General features: G+C 55.8%; 1 protein-coding gene across 2 annotated transcripts in view; it reads left to right on the forward strand.

Annotated features, from left to right (window-relative positions):
* Sympk (symplekin scaffold protein) overlaps positions 1-14906 on the forward strand; it is a 33627-nt gene that overhangs the window by 17069 nt on the left and 1652 nt on the right. For both annotated transcript variants that reach the window (XM_005338240.4, XM_078031836.1), the window contains exons 10-23: positions 91-245; positions 710-860; positions 2047-2251; positions 2961-3111; positions 3923-4158; positions 5040-5121; positions 5337-5450; positions 6552-6699; positions 7495-7655; positions 8765-8873; positions 9161-9261; positions 9765-9855; positions 10684-10785; positions 13950-14137. In XM_005338240.4, coding sequence (XP_005338297.1) covers positions 91-245; positions 710-860; positions 2047-2251; positions 2961-3111; positions 3923-4158; positions 5040-5121; positions 5337-5450; positions 6552-6699; positions 7495-7655; positions 8765-8873; positions 9161-9261; positions 9765-9855; positions 10684-10785; positions 13950-14137 — 1994 coding nt within the window. The remainder of the gene's footprint in view (positions 1-90; positions 246-709; positions 861-2046; positions 2252-2960; positions 3112-3922; positions 4159-5039; positions 5122-5336; positions 5451-6551; positions 6700-7494; positions 7656-8764; positions 8874-9160; positions 9262-9764; positions 9856-10683; positions 10786-13949; positions 14138-14906) is intronic.

Raw genomic sequence — 14906 nt, forward strand, 5'->3', positions numbered from 1 at the left:
AGGCCAGTGGAGGCAGGGCCGCCTGGGTTCCATGCCAGAAGAGGGCCACTGCTCTGTACAGAGCCCATAGCTCGTTCTCCCCTGTTTCAGAGCCCAACCTGGGGGAAGATGATGAAGACAAGGACTTGGAGCCTGGTCCATCAGGGACCTCAAAGGCCTCCGCCCAGATCTCAGGCCAGTCAGACACAGACATCACAGCCGAGTTCCTGCAGCCTCTGCTGACGCCCGACAATGTGGCCAATCTGGTAAGGATGGCAGCCTGTCTTCCCCAGGGCAAGGAGGGGGGGATCTTCCCGTCCATTCCCTGTCCCCACACCACACTCACCACCTCCTCCAGATGGCACCAGAGGGGTTGTCCAGCAGGCCCTCCCACCTTGGTAGACCTCATTCCTACTCCTTTAGGAAGTCACTTGTCACCACCACTCAGCAGGCCCTCTTTAGGTGCTCTGAATCCCTGTACCAACCCCCTCACCCTGCTCACTGTCCTCTCTCCTTCAAGGGGAGGGTCTGCCAGCTGGAGAGCCAGGGGTGGATTATTGAATTGTTGTCCATGTGGCTGGGGCTGGCTTTCTGACTCCCTTGGGGGCTGCAGTCCCCTAGAGCAGGCATAGGTCCATCTTGGGCACTATATTTGCTCACTGACTGGGCACAAGACCAGTACCTGTTGAGTTAGTGCTTAAGGAAGGAATCCCTCCTGGGCCCCTTGCAGGTCCTCATCAGCATGGTGTACTTGCCTGAGACCATGCCTGCCTCCTTCCAAGCCATCTACACTCCTGTGGAGTCAGCAGGAACTGAAGCCCAGATCAAGCACTTGGCTCGGCTCATGGCCACACAGATGACGGCTGCAGGACTGGGTCCAGGTGAGTGTCTCATGGAGCTGGCCCAGGCCAGAGATTGGCACTAGCCACTCCTCATGGTGGTGCAGAGGAAGATCGTGTGCCATTTAACGTGTGAATAATCACAGACGCCTTAAATAGAGTGAGTACTCGGTATTCTCCGGTTCTGGGCTTTGAAATCCAGCAGACCTGGATCTGGGATCCAAATTGAACCAGATTGGATCCTTCACTTACTAACTCTGTGACTTTTGTTGGGTTCTTTAGCCTCAGGGAGCCTCAGAGCTTTACCTGCTTCAATAGTGCTTTTGAAAAATAAGTTGTACAGCAAAATGCACAACTCTGAAGTGTATACCTTAGTGAATTTTCATAGTGAAAACACCAGTGTACCACCATCCAGGTAGCCATCTCCATTACTCTAGAAAGTTCCTTGGCTACAATCCACTCAGAGCAGCTCACCTCCAGAGCGCCTACTCTTCTAGTGACTGCCTCCTAGACTAGTTTTGCCTCTTCTTAAATTTCATACAAATGGAATCACAGAGGCCTGGCTTTTGCTTGCTGTTAAGTTTTTGTTGTTGTGTGAACTAGTAGTTTATTTTATTGTTCAGTAGTATTTTCTCCTGTGAACACACTGCCATGGGGTTTTCAGAACTCCTGATCCTGGACCTGTAGCTTGTTTCCAGATTTTACTCATCATGAAAAAGTTGCTCTGAATGTTTGTGTGATATTTTGTTTGATGCACACACACATGCCTTTTGTCTGTCTTGAGCATATACCAGGGAGTGGAGTTTTGGGGTCGCAGGTTAGGGTGTCATCAGTGCTAGTAAGAACTGCTCATTGGGCTGGAGTTGTAGCTCAGAGGTAGAGCATTTGCCTCATACGTGTGAGGCACTGGGTTTGATTCCCAGCACCACATATAAATAAGCAAATAAATAAAGGTCCATCAACAACTATTAAAAAAAAAAGAAGAAGAAGAAGAAGAAAGAAATGCTCATCATGCTTCTGAAGTGGCTGTATCATTTGATATCCCCCACCCACCCCACCCCCCAGCAACAAATGGCACCTCTAGGTTAAGCCTCGGGTTATTTTGCAAAATGAGGATAGAGGTTGCAGGTTTCCTTGGGGCATCTTGGGCACAAGGTGCAGCGGGAATGGAGCATCCTGAGGGGTCCGGTGTGCGCAAGTGGGCCTGACATCCTGGGGGTCCCCTCAGGTGTGGAGCAGACCAAACAGTGTAAGGAGGAACCCAAGGAAGAGAAGGTGGTGAAGCCGGAGAGTGTCCTGATCAAGAGGCGTCTGTCAGCCCAGGGCCAAGCCATCTCTGTGGTGGGCTCTCTGAGCTCCATGTCCCCATTGGAAGAGGAGGTGCCCCAGGCCAAGAGGAGGCCAGAGCCCATCATCCCTGTTACACAGCCGCGGTGAGTCCTTGTCTAGGAGCTGGGCAGGGTGGGAGCCTCTGATTCCAATCAGTGTTGTAACCACTAAGCCTTTGTGTTTTCTGTAAAAATGGGAGAAAAGTGTCTCATAACCATCAGGGAGAATGGTGTCAACTGATAATGATGGTCAAGCTAATGAGGTAGAAAACTTAGGATGAAGGCCGTCGTGGTTGAAAGCACATCGCTTGATCCTAGCATGTGGCGAGGGCTCCTAATTGTCACTCATTCTATCTTCGTATCCCTCACATGTGGACCACAAACCAGCTACCTGGGCTTGTGTACTACTGAGGGGACCTCCCGCCCCCTCTAGGCTCTCTGTCCCTTCCCTGCTCCCTCCTTGCATCACACCCACAGCAGGTCCCCTCCGAAGGCTCTGTACTCATTCTTTCTCTACCTGGAAAGCTGCCCCTGGTCTTGGTGTCTGGTGCCGCCTTCACTCAGGTCTCTACTCACAGGAACCATCCCTAAGCAAAACCCAGTGGCAGCTCTCCCTGCCCCTTGCCCCTTGTTCCTTGTCCCTTGCCCCTTGCCTTGCTGGGCCTCAGAGTCATGGAGAGTTTAGATGCAGCATGAGGACAGGTAGCACCTGTGTGGCTTGTCTCGTGCCTGAGGTGGGGAGAGTTAGCAGATGGGCCCTGGCTACACAAAGGATGCTCCAGGTCATTGTGTCTGACCCTGTTCTCCTGCACAGGCTGGCAGGTGCCGGTGGGCGCAAGAAGATCTTCCGTTTGAGTGACGTGCTGAAGCCCCTGACAGATGCCCAGGTTGAAGCCATGAAGCTGGGTGCTGTGAAGCGGATCCTGCGGGCTGAGAAAGCTGTGGCCTGCAGCGGGGCAGCACAGGTATGCCTGTCCCCCAGCCGTCCTTCAGTCCTTCAGTCCTTGCCCCAAGGGTCTACCTCATATCCCAGGGAAAGCCTAGGCAGGGTCCTACCTCCTAGCTGCAGACACCAGCTCTGCCTTCCAGCTGTTCCTCCAGTCCTGGGGCCAGGCCAGGAGGAGGGCTGCGCCTGTGGTCCTGGTCCTTTGTGATTGTCAGCATTCTTAGGAGCAGGTTTTACTGTCAGGCACACCTTGTTTCAAATTGATTCTGCTGCTTGCTACTGCTGTAACCCTGTTAATCAACCATTCCCCCATTATTTGAAGTTGGTTTTTAATTAGGCAGTAGTATATGGAAGGACACAGGCTGTTAAAAAAAATATTACCACAGCTGGGGATGTGGCTCAGTGGTAGAGCGCTTGCCTAGCATTCTCAAGGCCCTGGGTTCCATCCCCCATCAGCACAAAACAAAAGATTTGTAGGCGATGTAGACATAATACAATCTTCCTTGGCCATCACCTGTCTCCTGTCCCCTTTCCGGAGGTGACTACCCAAATTAGGAGCATCTTTCCAGATCTTTTTTTGTGCTTTTAAGGACCCAGGTACTATGGCCAACTCACATTTATCTAGTGCTGATTGACAGTTTGTTCCTTTCCCTCCTCTACCCGCCACACAGACGGGACCCTGCTGGGCACGGAATCTTCAGCTGCCTTCCTTACTTTAACACCATGACTGCACTGGGGGTTCCAAGTCCAGATGGGAGGAGCTGCAGGGTGTGATCATGGGGTGCTGGATGGCCCGGCCCACCCATCATGCTTTCTTGCTGCTTTACCAGGTGCGCATCAAGATCCTAGCCAGCCTGGTGACACAGTTTGACTCAGGTCTGAAGGCTGAGGTCCTGTCCTTCATCCTGGAGGATGTTCGGGCCCGGCTAGACCTGGCCTTTGCCTGGCTCTACCAGGAGTACAATGCTTACCTGGCAGCGGGTCCCTCAGGCACCCTGGACAAGTACGAGGACTGCCTCATCCGTCTGCTCTCTGGCCTGCAGGAGAAACCAGACCAGAAAGATGGGTGAGGGAGACACCCCTGTGCCCTCCTGACTCCCTCCTGTGTTCTGCTTTCCTTTCCCTCTTCACCATCACCCATGTCAGTTGCGTGCCCCCCCACACACACACCTGCATTTCCCTTCTTGCTTCCCTGTCTCCATGTGCAAGGATTCAGCTTTGAGTGTGGGGCCTAGGTTGTGCTCCCTGGGCTTTTGCCCAGTTCTGCCACATGCTTGGAGTGGCCTCTGCACTTACCTCTGGGCCTCTTGTTTTTTTAATCTAGCGTCCTCCCTATTCTTGGCCTCGGCTTACCTGTTTGTCCTCCATTGGGCAGCTCTGGTGACATCTTGTGGTGTTAATGCTGTCTGGTTACTTCCCCTCTAAGAACCTTCCATGTTTCTCCGTTGCTCTTGGGGGTAAAATACAGCCTCCTAAGTCTTGGTATCACCCAGGCTCTTTAGCCTTTCTCTGCCCCTCTCCTCCCAAATTTCAGCCACTTTAGTCTTCTGCCTGTTGCTTAACACGTCGAGCTCAGGGTGTTGGCTCCTTCTGTCCACTCTGCCTACAACTCCCCTCCCCTAGCTCTTCATGTGGCTGCTCCTTCTCATCCACCAGCATCGACTCAAATGTTATCTCAGGTGGTCTTGTGTGACTCCCACATCTAAAGTAACAAAGCCTTCTCCACCTGCACCCCGTTCTTCCCTCTCATCGTTGAATTAAGTGAGTGAAGTTAGGAATCCCATTGACCAAAGGAGAAACTGACTTTCAGAGAAATCTCTGCTCAGATCAGCCAGCTGGCGGCTTTGAACTGTGGCCTATTCATGTCAAAGCTCTGGAACCAGCTTTGGGCCACTGGGAAGCAGATGGCTTTTCCTCTGCAGCTGTTCCCTGTGCCTCCCTTGGCAGGATCTTCACCAAGGTGGTGCTGGAGGCACCACTCATCACCGAGAGTGCCCTGGAGGTGATTCGCAAGTACTGTGAAGACGAGGTGAGCCAAGCGGCTGTGGTGCCACAGGGACCTGCTGGTCATGCAACCCGGTTGGGGACAGAGCCTGCCTCGGGGTCTGAAGGGCACAGAACCTAGACCTGGTGGTGGGGCTGGCACTGGAGGCCTGGTCTTGACTTGATCTGGGGGAAGGTAAGGGACAGATTCCAGGGCACACGGCCATAGATGGCGTTCTGATCCCCTCCCTCCTGCCACAGAGCCGCACCTATCTGGGCATGTCTACCCTTCGAGACCTGATCTTCAAGCGCCCATCCCGCCAGTTTCAGTACCTGCATGTCCTCCTGGACCTCAGTTCCCACGAGAAGGACAAGGTGAACCCTGTACCACACTGGGCTGTGCTCAGTTGGTTGTGTGTGGAGGCCTTCCCCTGTCCCTAGAAACAGCCAGCCTAGTGGCACAAGGCCACTGAAAAACAAGGGATGCCAGCAGCATGTGGTATCCCCCCTTGCACTCCACCCACGTTGGTGAGCTTGAACACATTTTGATTTTTGGGTTTGGTTTGGCACCAGGGATTGAACCTAGGGGCTCTTAGCCACTGAGCCATAACCTCAGACTGTTTGATTTTTTGAGATGGGGTCTCACTAAGTTGCTTACAGCCTTGCTCAGTTGCTAGCTTTGAACTTGCGATCCTCCTGCCTCAGCCTCCCGAGTCACTGGGATTACAGGCGTGGGCCACCACATCTGGCTTGAACCCCTAAAAGCTGGACCTGACTAGTCAAGGAGCCAGTGTGATGCAGGCAGTGAGGACATGGCATGCTCAGTGCTGGAGCAGAGCAGTGTGTGGCTGTGAGCGCTGGGTGGGGGTGGGGGGAGAGGTGGAAAGGCTCGTGGGAGAGAGGAGTGTGCTGAGGCCTGGGCTGTGAGTGGGGAGTGTGCTTTGGATGGGGCCTGATGGGCATGTGCAGGGCCTGATCATGGCCCTTGCTCGTCCCTGTGCCAGCCCTTTGCCAGAACCCTCACCTGGTGGCCTGGGAGTATCCCTCACTCAGTGTACCCCAGTGTGCTGTCACTGGGGGCAAAGTGGTGCTCGAGGCTCCTGGCAGATGGTGTCTAAGTGAAACAGACCAAGCCCATGTTGGAATTCCAGGCAGTGGGGAGCCTAATGTGCCAAGTCGCAAAGCCAGAGACTTGGCAGGCAGCGTCACTTTTGAGGAACCGAGGAAAGCTCAAGCTGCATGGAGTAGTGAGCCAGGCGAGGCCTGGGAGATTGACATGGAGGTGGAAGAGAGGTCATGATGTGCAGCGGCCGGGAGGGGCACCTCCCTCCCTCTGGCAATGGGCCTTGGCCCCGTCCCCGCTGTGCTGGCCGTTTCTCATGCTGGGCTTGTTTTCACCGTAGTGCTGCTGAGAAGAGCAACTGTTCCTCCCCTCCTGGTGCCCACTGTACCTTTCTCATGCCCCTCTCTTCTCAGGTGCGTTCCCAGGCCCTGCTGTTCATCAAGCGCATGTACGAGAAGGAGCAGCTGCGGGAGTATGTGGAGAAGTTTGCCCTTAACTACCTGCAGCTCTTGGTCCACCCCAACCCACCCTCTGTGCTGTTTGGAGCTGACAAGGACACAGGTTTGGTGCAGGTTCATCAGATTCGTACTGAGCCCTGCCCAGCCTGCTAGGGAGGACACTCAGACCAAGCGATGGGAGCGGGCAGGGCTGGCACAGCTAGCCAGGGGGGTCCAGGAGCCCTGGTGAAGAGGGTGCCTGTCCTGTCCTGAAGGGGCCGGAGAGGCCTAAGGACAAGGAGGGCTAGGCGCTATGGGCTCCAAGAAGGACTTTCTAGCTAGGTCCCTAGCAGAGCCCCAGGTCCTCAGAATTAGACAGTGAAACCTAGGCCCCAAGTCAGTGGATCCTTGCCTGGGAAGGTCAGGGGCTCTGGTGAAAGCACAGGAGGTGAGGCTCAGCCTGGGTGCAGGGAAGCCTGCCCGGGAGAGCACTGTGAACCCCAAGACGAGGAGGTGTGAGAAGAGGAGCTGGTAGGGCGAGGACCTGGAAGGCTGGCCTCAGGGGCTGCGTGGCTGGCAGAGTGTGCCGGGGCTGCTGCTCACTTCTCTGCACAGGGCAGATGATGCCAGGCAAGAAGCCAGGGGCTATCCTGAGGCCACAGGGCGGTCTTGGCAGGACTGGAAGGGGGACAGCGTCAGATTGCATTTTAGAAAGATGCTTCTAGTTGCCATGGCTTCGTGGTCAGAGGCGGCTGGAAGCAGGAGTCCTGGGCTGCCCCACTTCCCTGGATGATCTGCTTCCCAGTGCTGGCTCCCTTCTCTGCCTGCCCCCTTCCTCCCATTGGCCTGCTCCCTGGAAAGGAAAACACTGGGGTCAGGGGTTGGGTGGAGAGTCTGATACCTGGCCTTGTCCTGCCAGAGGTGGCTGCGCCCTGGACTGAGGAGACAGTGAAGCAATGTCTGTACCTCTACCTGGCCCTCCTGCCTCAGAACCACAAGCTGATCCACGAGCTGGCCGCTGTGTACACCGAGGCCATCGCTGACATCAAGCGGACCGTGCTGAGGGTCATTGAGCAGCCGGTGAGGCCCCTGAGCCCACTCCCTGGCAGGGCTGAGTCCCCAGCTGCAGATCTTGTTCAGGTTTCTCTGCTTTAGGGCTAAGCCCAGAGGGCTGTCACCCTGGGCCTGCAGCTCAGTGGCTCGAGGGTGGTCCTCACATCATCCGTATTTGCAGGAAGAGACAGGTGGGCCCAGCGGCTCAGAGCCTGAAGTTGGATAGACCTGGGTTCATATTCTGTCTTTTCCTTTCTCACCGTGCCCTTGTGCCCTGTCAGTGAAAACAAAGGGCATGATCCAGTCTCCCAAGCATTTCAGGAGTCTGAACACATGCATATCATCCTCTGTGCCCCTGTCACCACTTAGAGTTGGCTTTCCCCTCCATTGCCAATAGAAATCTTAAGTTGTCTTTACATAAAAATGTCCTCCCTGCCCTTCTCCCTAGAGCCACAGGGCTGCCCACAGGAGAAGCAGCTCATTGGCAGGCCAGCCCTGCAGCTCGCAGTGTACGCCCTCCAGTTTGCCGTGGGATCTGAAATGACTTTCATAATCTCATCTCTGCCCTGGACTTTTAAACTGGAAAATTTCTAACAGACACAAAGGGAGAAAGAACAATGTGTTCTTCCCCACACACCTGCCTCCAGATGTGACGGTGTGCTTACCTATAAAGTGATAACAAGGTTTTCTGTGCACCTGCATTTTGCAGGAAAGAGCCCATCACACTGCAGGTAGCCAATTTTCTTCATGGCTGTAAATGTTTTCGAGCAAAGGGGAGCCTGACTCCTACTACCGTTGTTGACTCCAGAACCAGCAGCAGGCTGAGCCTGGGGTGTTGGCCAAGCTGATGGTCATGGGAAGGTCCTACCCAAGGAGTTGGCACACGGGCTAGATTCAAGACAGTGGAAGAGGAGGCAGCATCAAAGAGGCCAGGGGACTGGAACAGGTCCCAGTTGAGACTAGGAAGAGCCCGGTGTGTCTCACCTCCACTCCTACCACCTTGTCCAGAGGTCCCCCAGCTGTCAACTCCATGTCCAGTTCTCCTGTTCCCAGCATCCCCCTCAACGACCTCCCCTGATGCCTCTGGCCTCCCCAAGCTCTCACCCTGGTCAAGTCCTCCTAATCTCTGCTTCTAGATTCGAGGAATGGGCATGAACTCACCAGAGCTGCTCCTGCTGGTGGAAAACTGCCCCAAGGGGGCAGAGACACTAGTCACTCGATGTCTGCACAGCCTCACAGATAAAGGTGCCTGGGCTTTTCCCTCCTTGGCCTTCCCTACATGTTCCCAGCCCTGGGAGTCAGGGCTGCTGGATCCAGATGACTGTACCTAGTGGATCTCTCCTGTCCTGGGGCCCTGGCTTCTCTGTTTAGAACAGGATATCACTGGTTGCCTGTGGTCAGCCAGGGCAATGGGGGTCCCTGCTGGGCAGTTGAGCTGTCCCTTACCCACGTGCCTGTGCCTCCGCCTCTGGTGCTCACCTTCACCTGTCCTCACCACCCCAACTCTGCTTCCTGCTCATTCCCCTCTGCAGTGCCACCCTCCCCGGAGCTGGTGAAGCGGGTCCGGGACCTCTACCACAAGCGGCTGCCCGATGTCCGCTTCCTCATCCCAGTGCTTAATGGGCTGGAGAAGGTACAGCGTGGGCTGTCCGGCTGTCCCCTGCCAGTGTGTGGTGGGATGGGGGCGAGCAGAAGCATGAGAGGCCAGGTGGAAAGGCAGCTGGCCTGTGGCCAGGGATTTCCATCAGCTGGGCCCTATGGGAGATGTTCAGGGGCGTAGTCCCAGAGCTGCTCCTGCCTTAAGCAGGTCACGTCCCTTCTTAGCTGAGGACTACAGTGGTATCCCGTGTGTACACACAGTTGTCCCAAGGCCTGCAGACACACTGGTGTCCCCAATGTGGGGGAAGCACCTCAAGTGCTGCATCCCTTGTGGGCTCTCACTCTGTGAGCCTGGGACCTTGAGCTAGCCTCATCTACCTAAGGATGGTGCGCTCTGTCCACCTTGCAGGGGGAGCAGCCTAAGTGGTGGGAGGAAGGCACAGATGGGGGCTGGAGCCCTCCCCAGGACAAGCACGTGGGGCCTGTTGGGGAAAGGGTGGGGTGTATCTGATGGTGCCCACCCCACCTCCCCTGTAGAAGGAGGTGATCCAGGCTCTGCCCAAGCTCATCAAACTCAACCCCATCGTGGTGAAAGAAGTCTTCAACCGCCTGCTGGGCACCCAGCACGGTAGGTGACAGGTGATAGCCCTTCTTGCCTCCCTCCCTCAGGTGGGCACAAAGGACATACAGAGTGCCTGGGGAGGCATAGATCGCCTTCTGGGAGAGGCATCTACTTGTGCTGCTCCCTGTGGTGCTGCCTGCCTTGGTCTCAGTGGGTGCAGTGCTCCCAGGCCAAGGACTTGGTCCCTCAGATCTTACCTGGATCCCTCAAGCTGTAGGCCAGGGGCATTTTGTCTGATATGGTCAAAAAAGAAAACTATCAAGTAATGAGGGTTCCTAGGCTCCTCCCCCATGACCAGAAACACCACACCTGCTGGTTTGTGCCCAGGAGGGCCTGGGGCGTCCAAATAGCAGCAGCAGAGGACCACCCCACATACCGCTGCTCCCCCCACACATACTCTACAAGTAGCGGAGAAGAGTTGGGACACCAGGCACCTATTGGCCTGAAGTAGGTGCCAGTCCTGAGATGAGGCAGGAGAGTGCCTCTGTGACCATTCTTCACTGGGGCCACTCTGGGTTGCGATCATTGCCCTGCCCTGCCCTGCAGATATCCATGAGCATCTGTTCCATAATAGAGCTGGTGCTAGGAGCCAGCTGTGGGCCCTCCTGGTCCACCTTCAGGGGCCACAGCAGCCCTGCCGCACTGACAGGCTTTGGTGAGGGCAGGAACCCAGGTGGGGGAGAGCAGGGCAGGGCGAAGGCCTCCGAGCTTCACCCACAGACCTCCCCTGCTCCAGCCCTGTCCTAGCATCTCAGCTCCCCTCCCCCCGTCTGGGTACCTCGGAGCCCCCACTTAGACCCCCCACTGTCTCCCCACTCCTCCCACCTGCTGCAGGTGAAGGGAACTCTGCCTTGTCCCCCCTGAACCCTGGAGAGCTCCTGATTGCATTACACAACATCGACTCGGTGAAGTGCGACATGAAATCCATCATCAAAGGTGAGGTGCCCCGCCCCCCCACACTTCAGTGGCCAGCCCTGTGGGGTGTAGCGTCTCCATGGCCCCACAAAACTGGCTAGCAAGTTCCCCATTGAACACTGCTCCCTGCAGCCTGCCTTTGGCTCCAAGACACCTCATTCCCCTCTATTCCACTCCCAGGTCCTGCTTTTCAGGCCCTCACCTTTTTCGGTCTCCACATAAGGCATGGCGTACCTACCTACTGTACTGGCACAGGGTGGTCCCAGGGAATAAGCAGGGCCCACAGTGAGTAGTGGTCGGAAGCCACTGCTGCGAGTAGGCAGAGCAGAGTTGGGACGCCAGGCACCTGTTGGCCTGAAGTAGGTGCCAGGCCTGAGATGAGGCAGGAGAGTGCCTCTTGACCAGGACTTGGCAACAAACTGTCCAGCTCTCACTGCTCACCACTCACTCTAAGCCAGGCTCTCCTTATTGCCCACGGCCTGTTCCTGTTGGTGCCATCGTATTACCTGGTAAGAATGTGGACTTTCACTTTGTAGACAGGAAATGAATTCCGGAGAAGTTAAATAACTTGCACAGGACCACACAGCACCTAGGCAGTGTGACAGAGAACAGAATCTGAACTAGAGTTAAGGGTTCTGCCCACACACGCTTAGGGGGCCTCTCTGAGGAGAGCTCGTCCCAGCTCTCCAGAGCCCCTGCACTCCCTCTCTCCATGAGGTTTCTGGGTCAGGAGCTGTCCTTGCTCTGGAAATGAAGTCCCTGCCTATTCCCTTCTCTGCTCTGAAGACCACTGTTCTCTGACTCCCCTCATCTCGGGTCTGGGGCCTCATCTCTGAGCTTCTTCCTTCATGTTCTGGCATGGAGTGGCTTCTTCAGCGTGCTTTTCCCTAGCTCTCCTCAGCAGGTGCTCTCCGAGACCCCTGCGGCAGGAGAGGAGCTCATAGAGACGTGAAACTGGGGCGGCACCGAGGCCTCTAGTGGGACAGCAGTGGGGGGGAAAGGAGTGGGTAGGCTATGGTCCAGGAGTGGGCATTAGGCTCCTCGTGCCACCTGCAACCTGCATTTTTTTGCAGTGCTGGGGATTGAACCCGGGGCCTCATGCGTGCTAAGCATGTGCTTTTCCACCAGCTACACCCCCTCCTCTCCTCAACCCCTTTGAAGTACTGAGCAAAGTTCTGCCCTGTTCCCAAGGGCAACATGTTCGGATAGATTGCATACAGTTTGAGGGGATCAACAAACTCCATCATACCCACTAAGACTGTCCTTGCACCTGGAGCAGAAGCCCTGATCAGCCTAGGGTGGAGAAACCATGGCCCAGGGAGGAAAAGGGCCTTGCCAACAGTCATGCAGGTGGCCAGCAGCCAGGGTCCTGAAAGCTTCATCAGGGCCTGCCCCTCTTCACCACCCCTTTTTCTTGCCGGGCTCTCACACCTGCACACGACCGCCATTCCTGCTGAATCCTTGCACCCAGTCCACCAGCCCAGCCAGCCCAGCCCGGCTCAGAGCATACTTCTTGCTTAGGCCCCAGTAGTCCTGGCTGCACTAGCACCAGCACCACAAGACCCAGACTGAGAAGTCCGGTCTTCACCTGTGACTTTGGAGCCAGTGCCCCTGCCATTCAACCCCTACCACACATATACACACACTGGCATCTAATGAATAGCAGTGGGAAGAAAATGTCATGGCCCAGGAATGGTCATTAGACTCCTTGAATGCCCCGTTGGGGGGGTGGCTACCGGGGATGGAACCCAAGGCCTCATACATACTCAGCAAGTGCTCCCCCACTTCTAACTAGACCCACCCTAGCACTTGGCTCAGCCCTGTTCTGGCTGATGCTGGGATCATGCAGAGATGGTATCAGACCCAGTCCTATCCTTCCAGATTCAGAGTCCAGAGAGGGAGACTGCTGGGACAATCTCAGCTCAGAGGACAGGGCTCTGATAGGGCAGCCAGGAGGACCTGTCTGACCTAGCCTGGCTGTGGGACTTCCTGGAGAAGGTAGTAGCCCAAGGAGAGCAGGAAGGCTAAGTAGGGGTGAAGTGGTCCAGGGCTGCACCAGCCAGAGCCAGGTGGAGGCCAGGTTGGCTGCCCACATGGAGTCCTATAGGCCCCAGTGGTGATTTGTCCTTTATCTCTCTCGGTCCTCTTGGGGAAAGAGGGTCAGGTTTGAGCTTGTGGGAGACCCCTTAGGCTCCTATGTGGAGAGCATATTAGAGGCTGAGCGGGCAGCCCTGGAGGAGGCTGGGCAGGAGTGAGGGTTGGGCTAGGGAAGGGGGTTGGCTCTGGAGGCCTCTAGGCTGCAGAGCAGGCTGGACCCATGGCCTCTGGTCATGAGAATGAGGAATAGGTGCCTCCTCAGTTTCCGGCAGGTCCTCTGGTTGCACTCTCCTCTGTCCCTTCAGCCTTTTTCCTGGGTCTGTCTTCCTGAAGAACACCCCTCCTTCCTCTCTGGGCCCCCTGTTCCTTGTAGGACCATCCCACCCCATTCTCCACTAATCTCTCAAGGATTGGGGGATCTTATGACTCAATAAAGACTTCCTTGTTGACAGATTCACATGGCAAGTGGTGTTTGGGGAAGGTGGGCTTGAGGCAGCTCCTGGGTTTCCCTACTAGCACAGTGGATGGGGTGCTGCCACCACTCCTGGGGGTACAGACCCCAAGGCCAGCCTTTCTGACTCCTGCTGCTGGGGATTCATCATATGTCCCAGCCCCATCCTCATCTTGTCCCTCCTTTGCCTGAGAACCTGCTGTGTCCCTGTGTCCTCACACCTGCCAGCCCTGGTATCCCCCATCATCCCAGCACCAGCACAGACCCTTATGCTCCTGACCAGCCTGGTGGAGGGCCACCTTCTGTCCCCTCTGGAGAGGCGTATGGAAGTCAGTAGCTACTTTCCCAGGGCTGTCCTCAAAGGGGCTATGGTGTCCCCAGTGTGCCTGGCATAAGGTTTCCAGGTAGTAGGACATGTCTCCCCCCTAGCACTAAGCCCATAGGTGACCAAAGGCCAAGCTGAAATGTGCCCTCAGGAGGGGGCCTTCTGCTGGGGCCTGGGAGCTCCAGGAAACTGAGGCGGCCCCTGTCCTCACACGTGGCAGCAGGGCTGAGGCTCTCCAAGGGTGGTTGGACTCCCACTCCCCAGGGGTGGCTGGGCAAAGAGAGGACAGGCCCACTCTCCGCCTCCTCACAGCCACCAACCTGTGCTTTGCGGAGCGGAACGTATACACGTCGGAGGTGCTGGCCGTGGTGATGCAGCAGCTGATGGAGCAGAGCCCCCTGCCCATGCTGCTCATGAGGACCGTCATCCAGTCCCTGACCATGTACCCCCGCCTGGGGGGCTTCGTCATGAACATCCTCTCCCGCCTCATCATGAAGCAGGTAACCTGCCCTTGGCCATCCAGCCCTGGCCCCCAGGAACAGACTGCAGAGGTGGTGCTGAGGAGAGACTGGAGACCACCTGAGCCCTCCTCCCCCCAAGGGGAGCCGGCTGAGCAGGCCCATCAGAGACCTCTTGCTCTGCCTCCTGCCAAGAAAGCACAGTGCTCCAGGGGCCTGTGACTCGGAAGGCCACAGGGTGGTGAGTGAGGGCGGCTGGGTGGTAGGAGCAGTATAGGCTTGAGGGGCTGCACACAGCACTGCACCTGGCCAAGATGCATCCCACAGCTGAAAGATAGGCCAGTTTTCAATAGATGAGAAATCAGAGCTTTTAGAAATACCAAGCTGGGCATGGTGGTACATGCCTGTAATCCCAGTGATCTGGGAGGCTGAAACAGGAGGATCACAAGTTTGAGGCCAGCTTCAGCAACTTAGCAATACCCTATCAAAATAAAAAGGGCTAGGGTGTAGCTGAGTAGTAGAACACCCCTGGGTTCAGTACCAAAGAAGAAATAATGACCCCCAAAAAAATTTCACCTGCAAGCACCAGATAGTAGCACAAAGACTGCCGCTTTGCAACATCTGGCTTAGAAGCTCAATGCAGAAACAGACAGGTTCAAATTTGGTTTCTGCCCCCACCTCCTGTGACCCTGGACAAGTCCCTGTACTTCTTCCTCCTTTTTTTAACAGGGGTAAGGTCGCCCTCTTGAGGCTACTGTGAGAATACATGAGACCTTGCTTGTGGAGCATTTCGTCTAGACTGACAAAGGAG

The sequence above is a fragment of the Ictidomys tridecemlineatus genome, chromosome 15 (assembly GCF_052094955.1).
Source record: "Ictidomys tridecemlineatus isolate mIctTri1 chromosome 15, mIctTri1.hap1, whole genome shotgun sequence".
Classification (NCBI taxonomy): Eukaryota; Metazoa; Chordata; class Mammalia; order Rodentia; family Sciuridae; genus Ictidomys; species Ictidomys tridecemlineatus.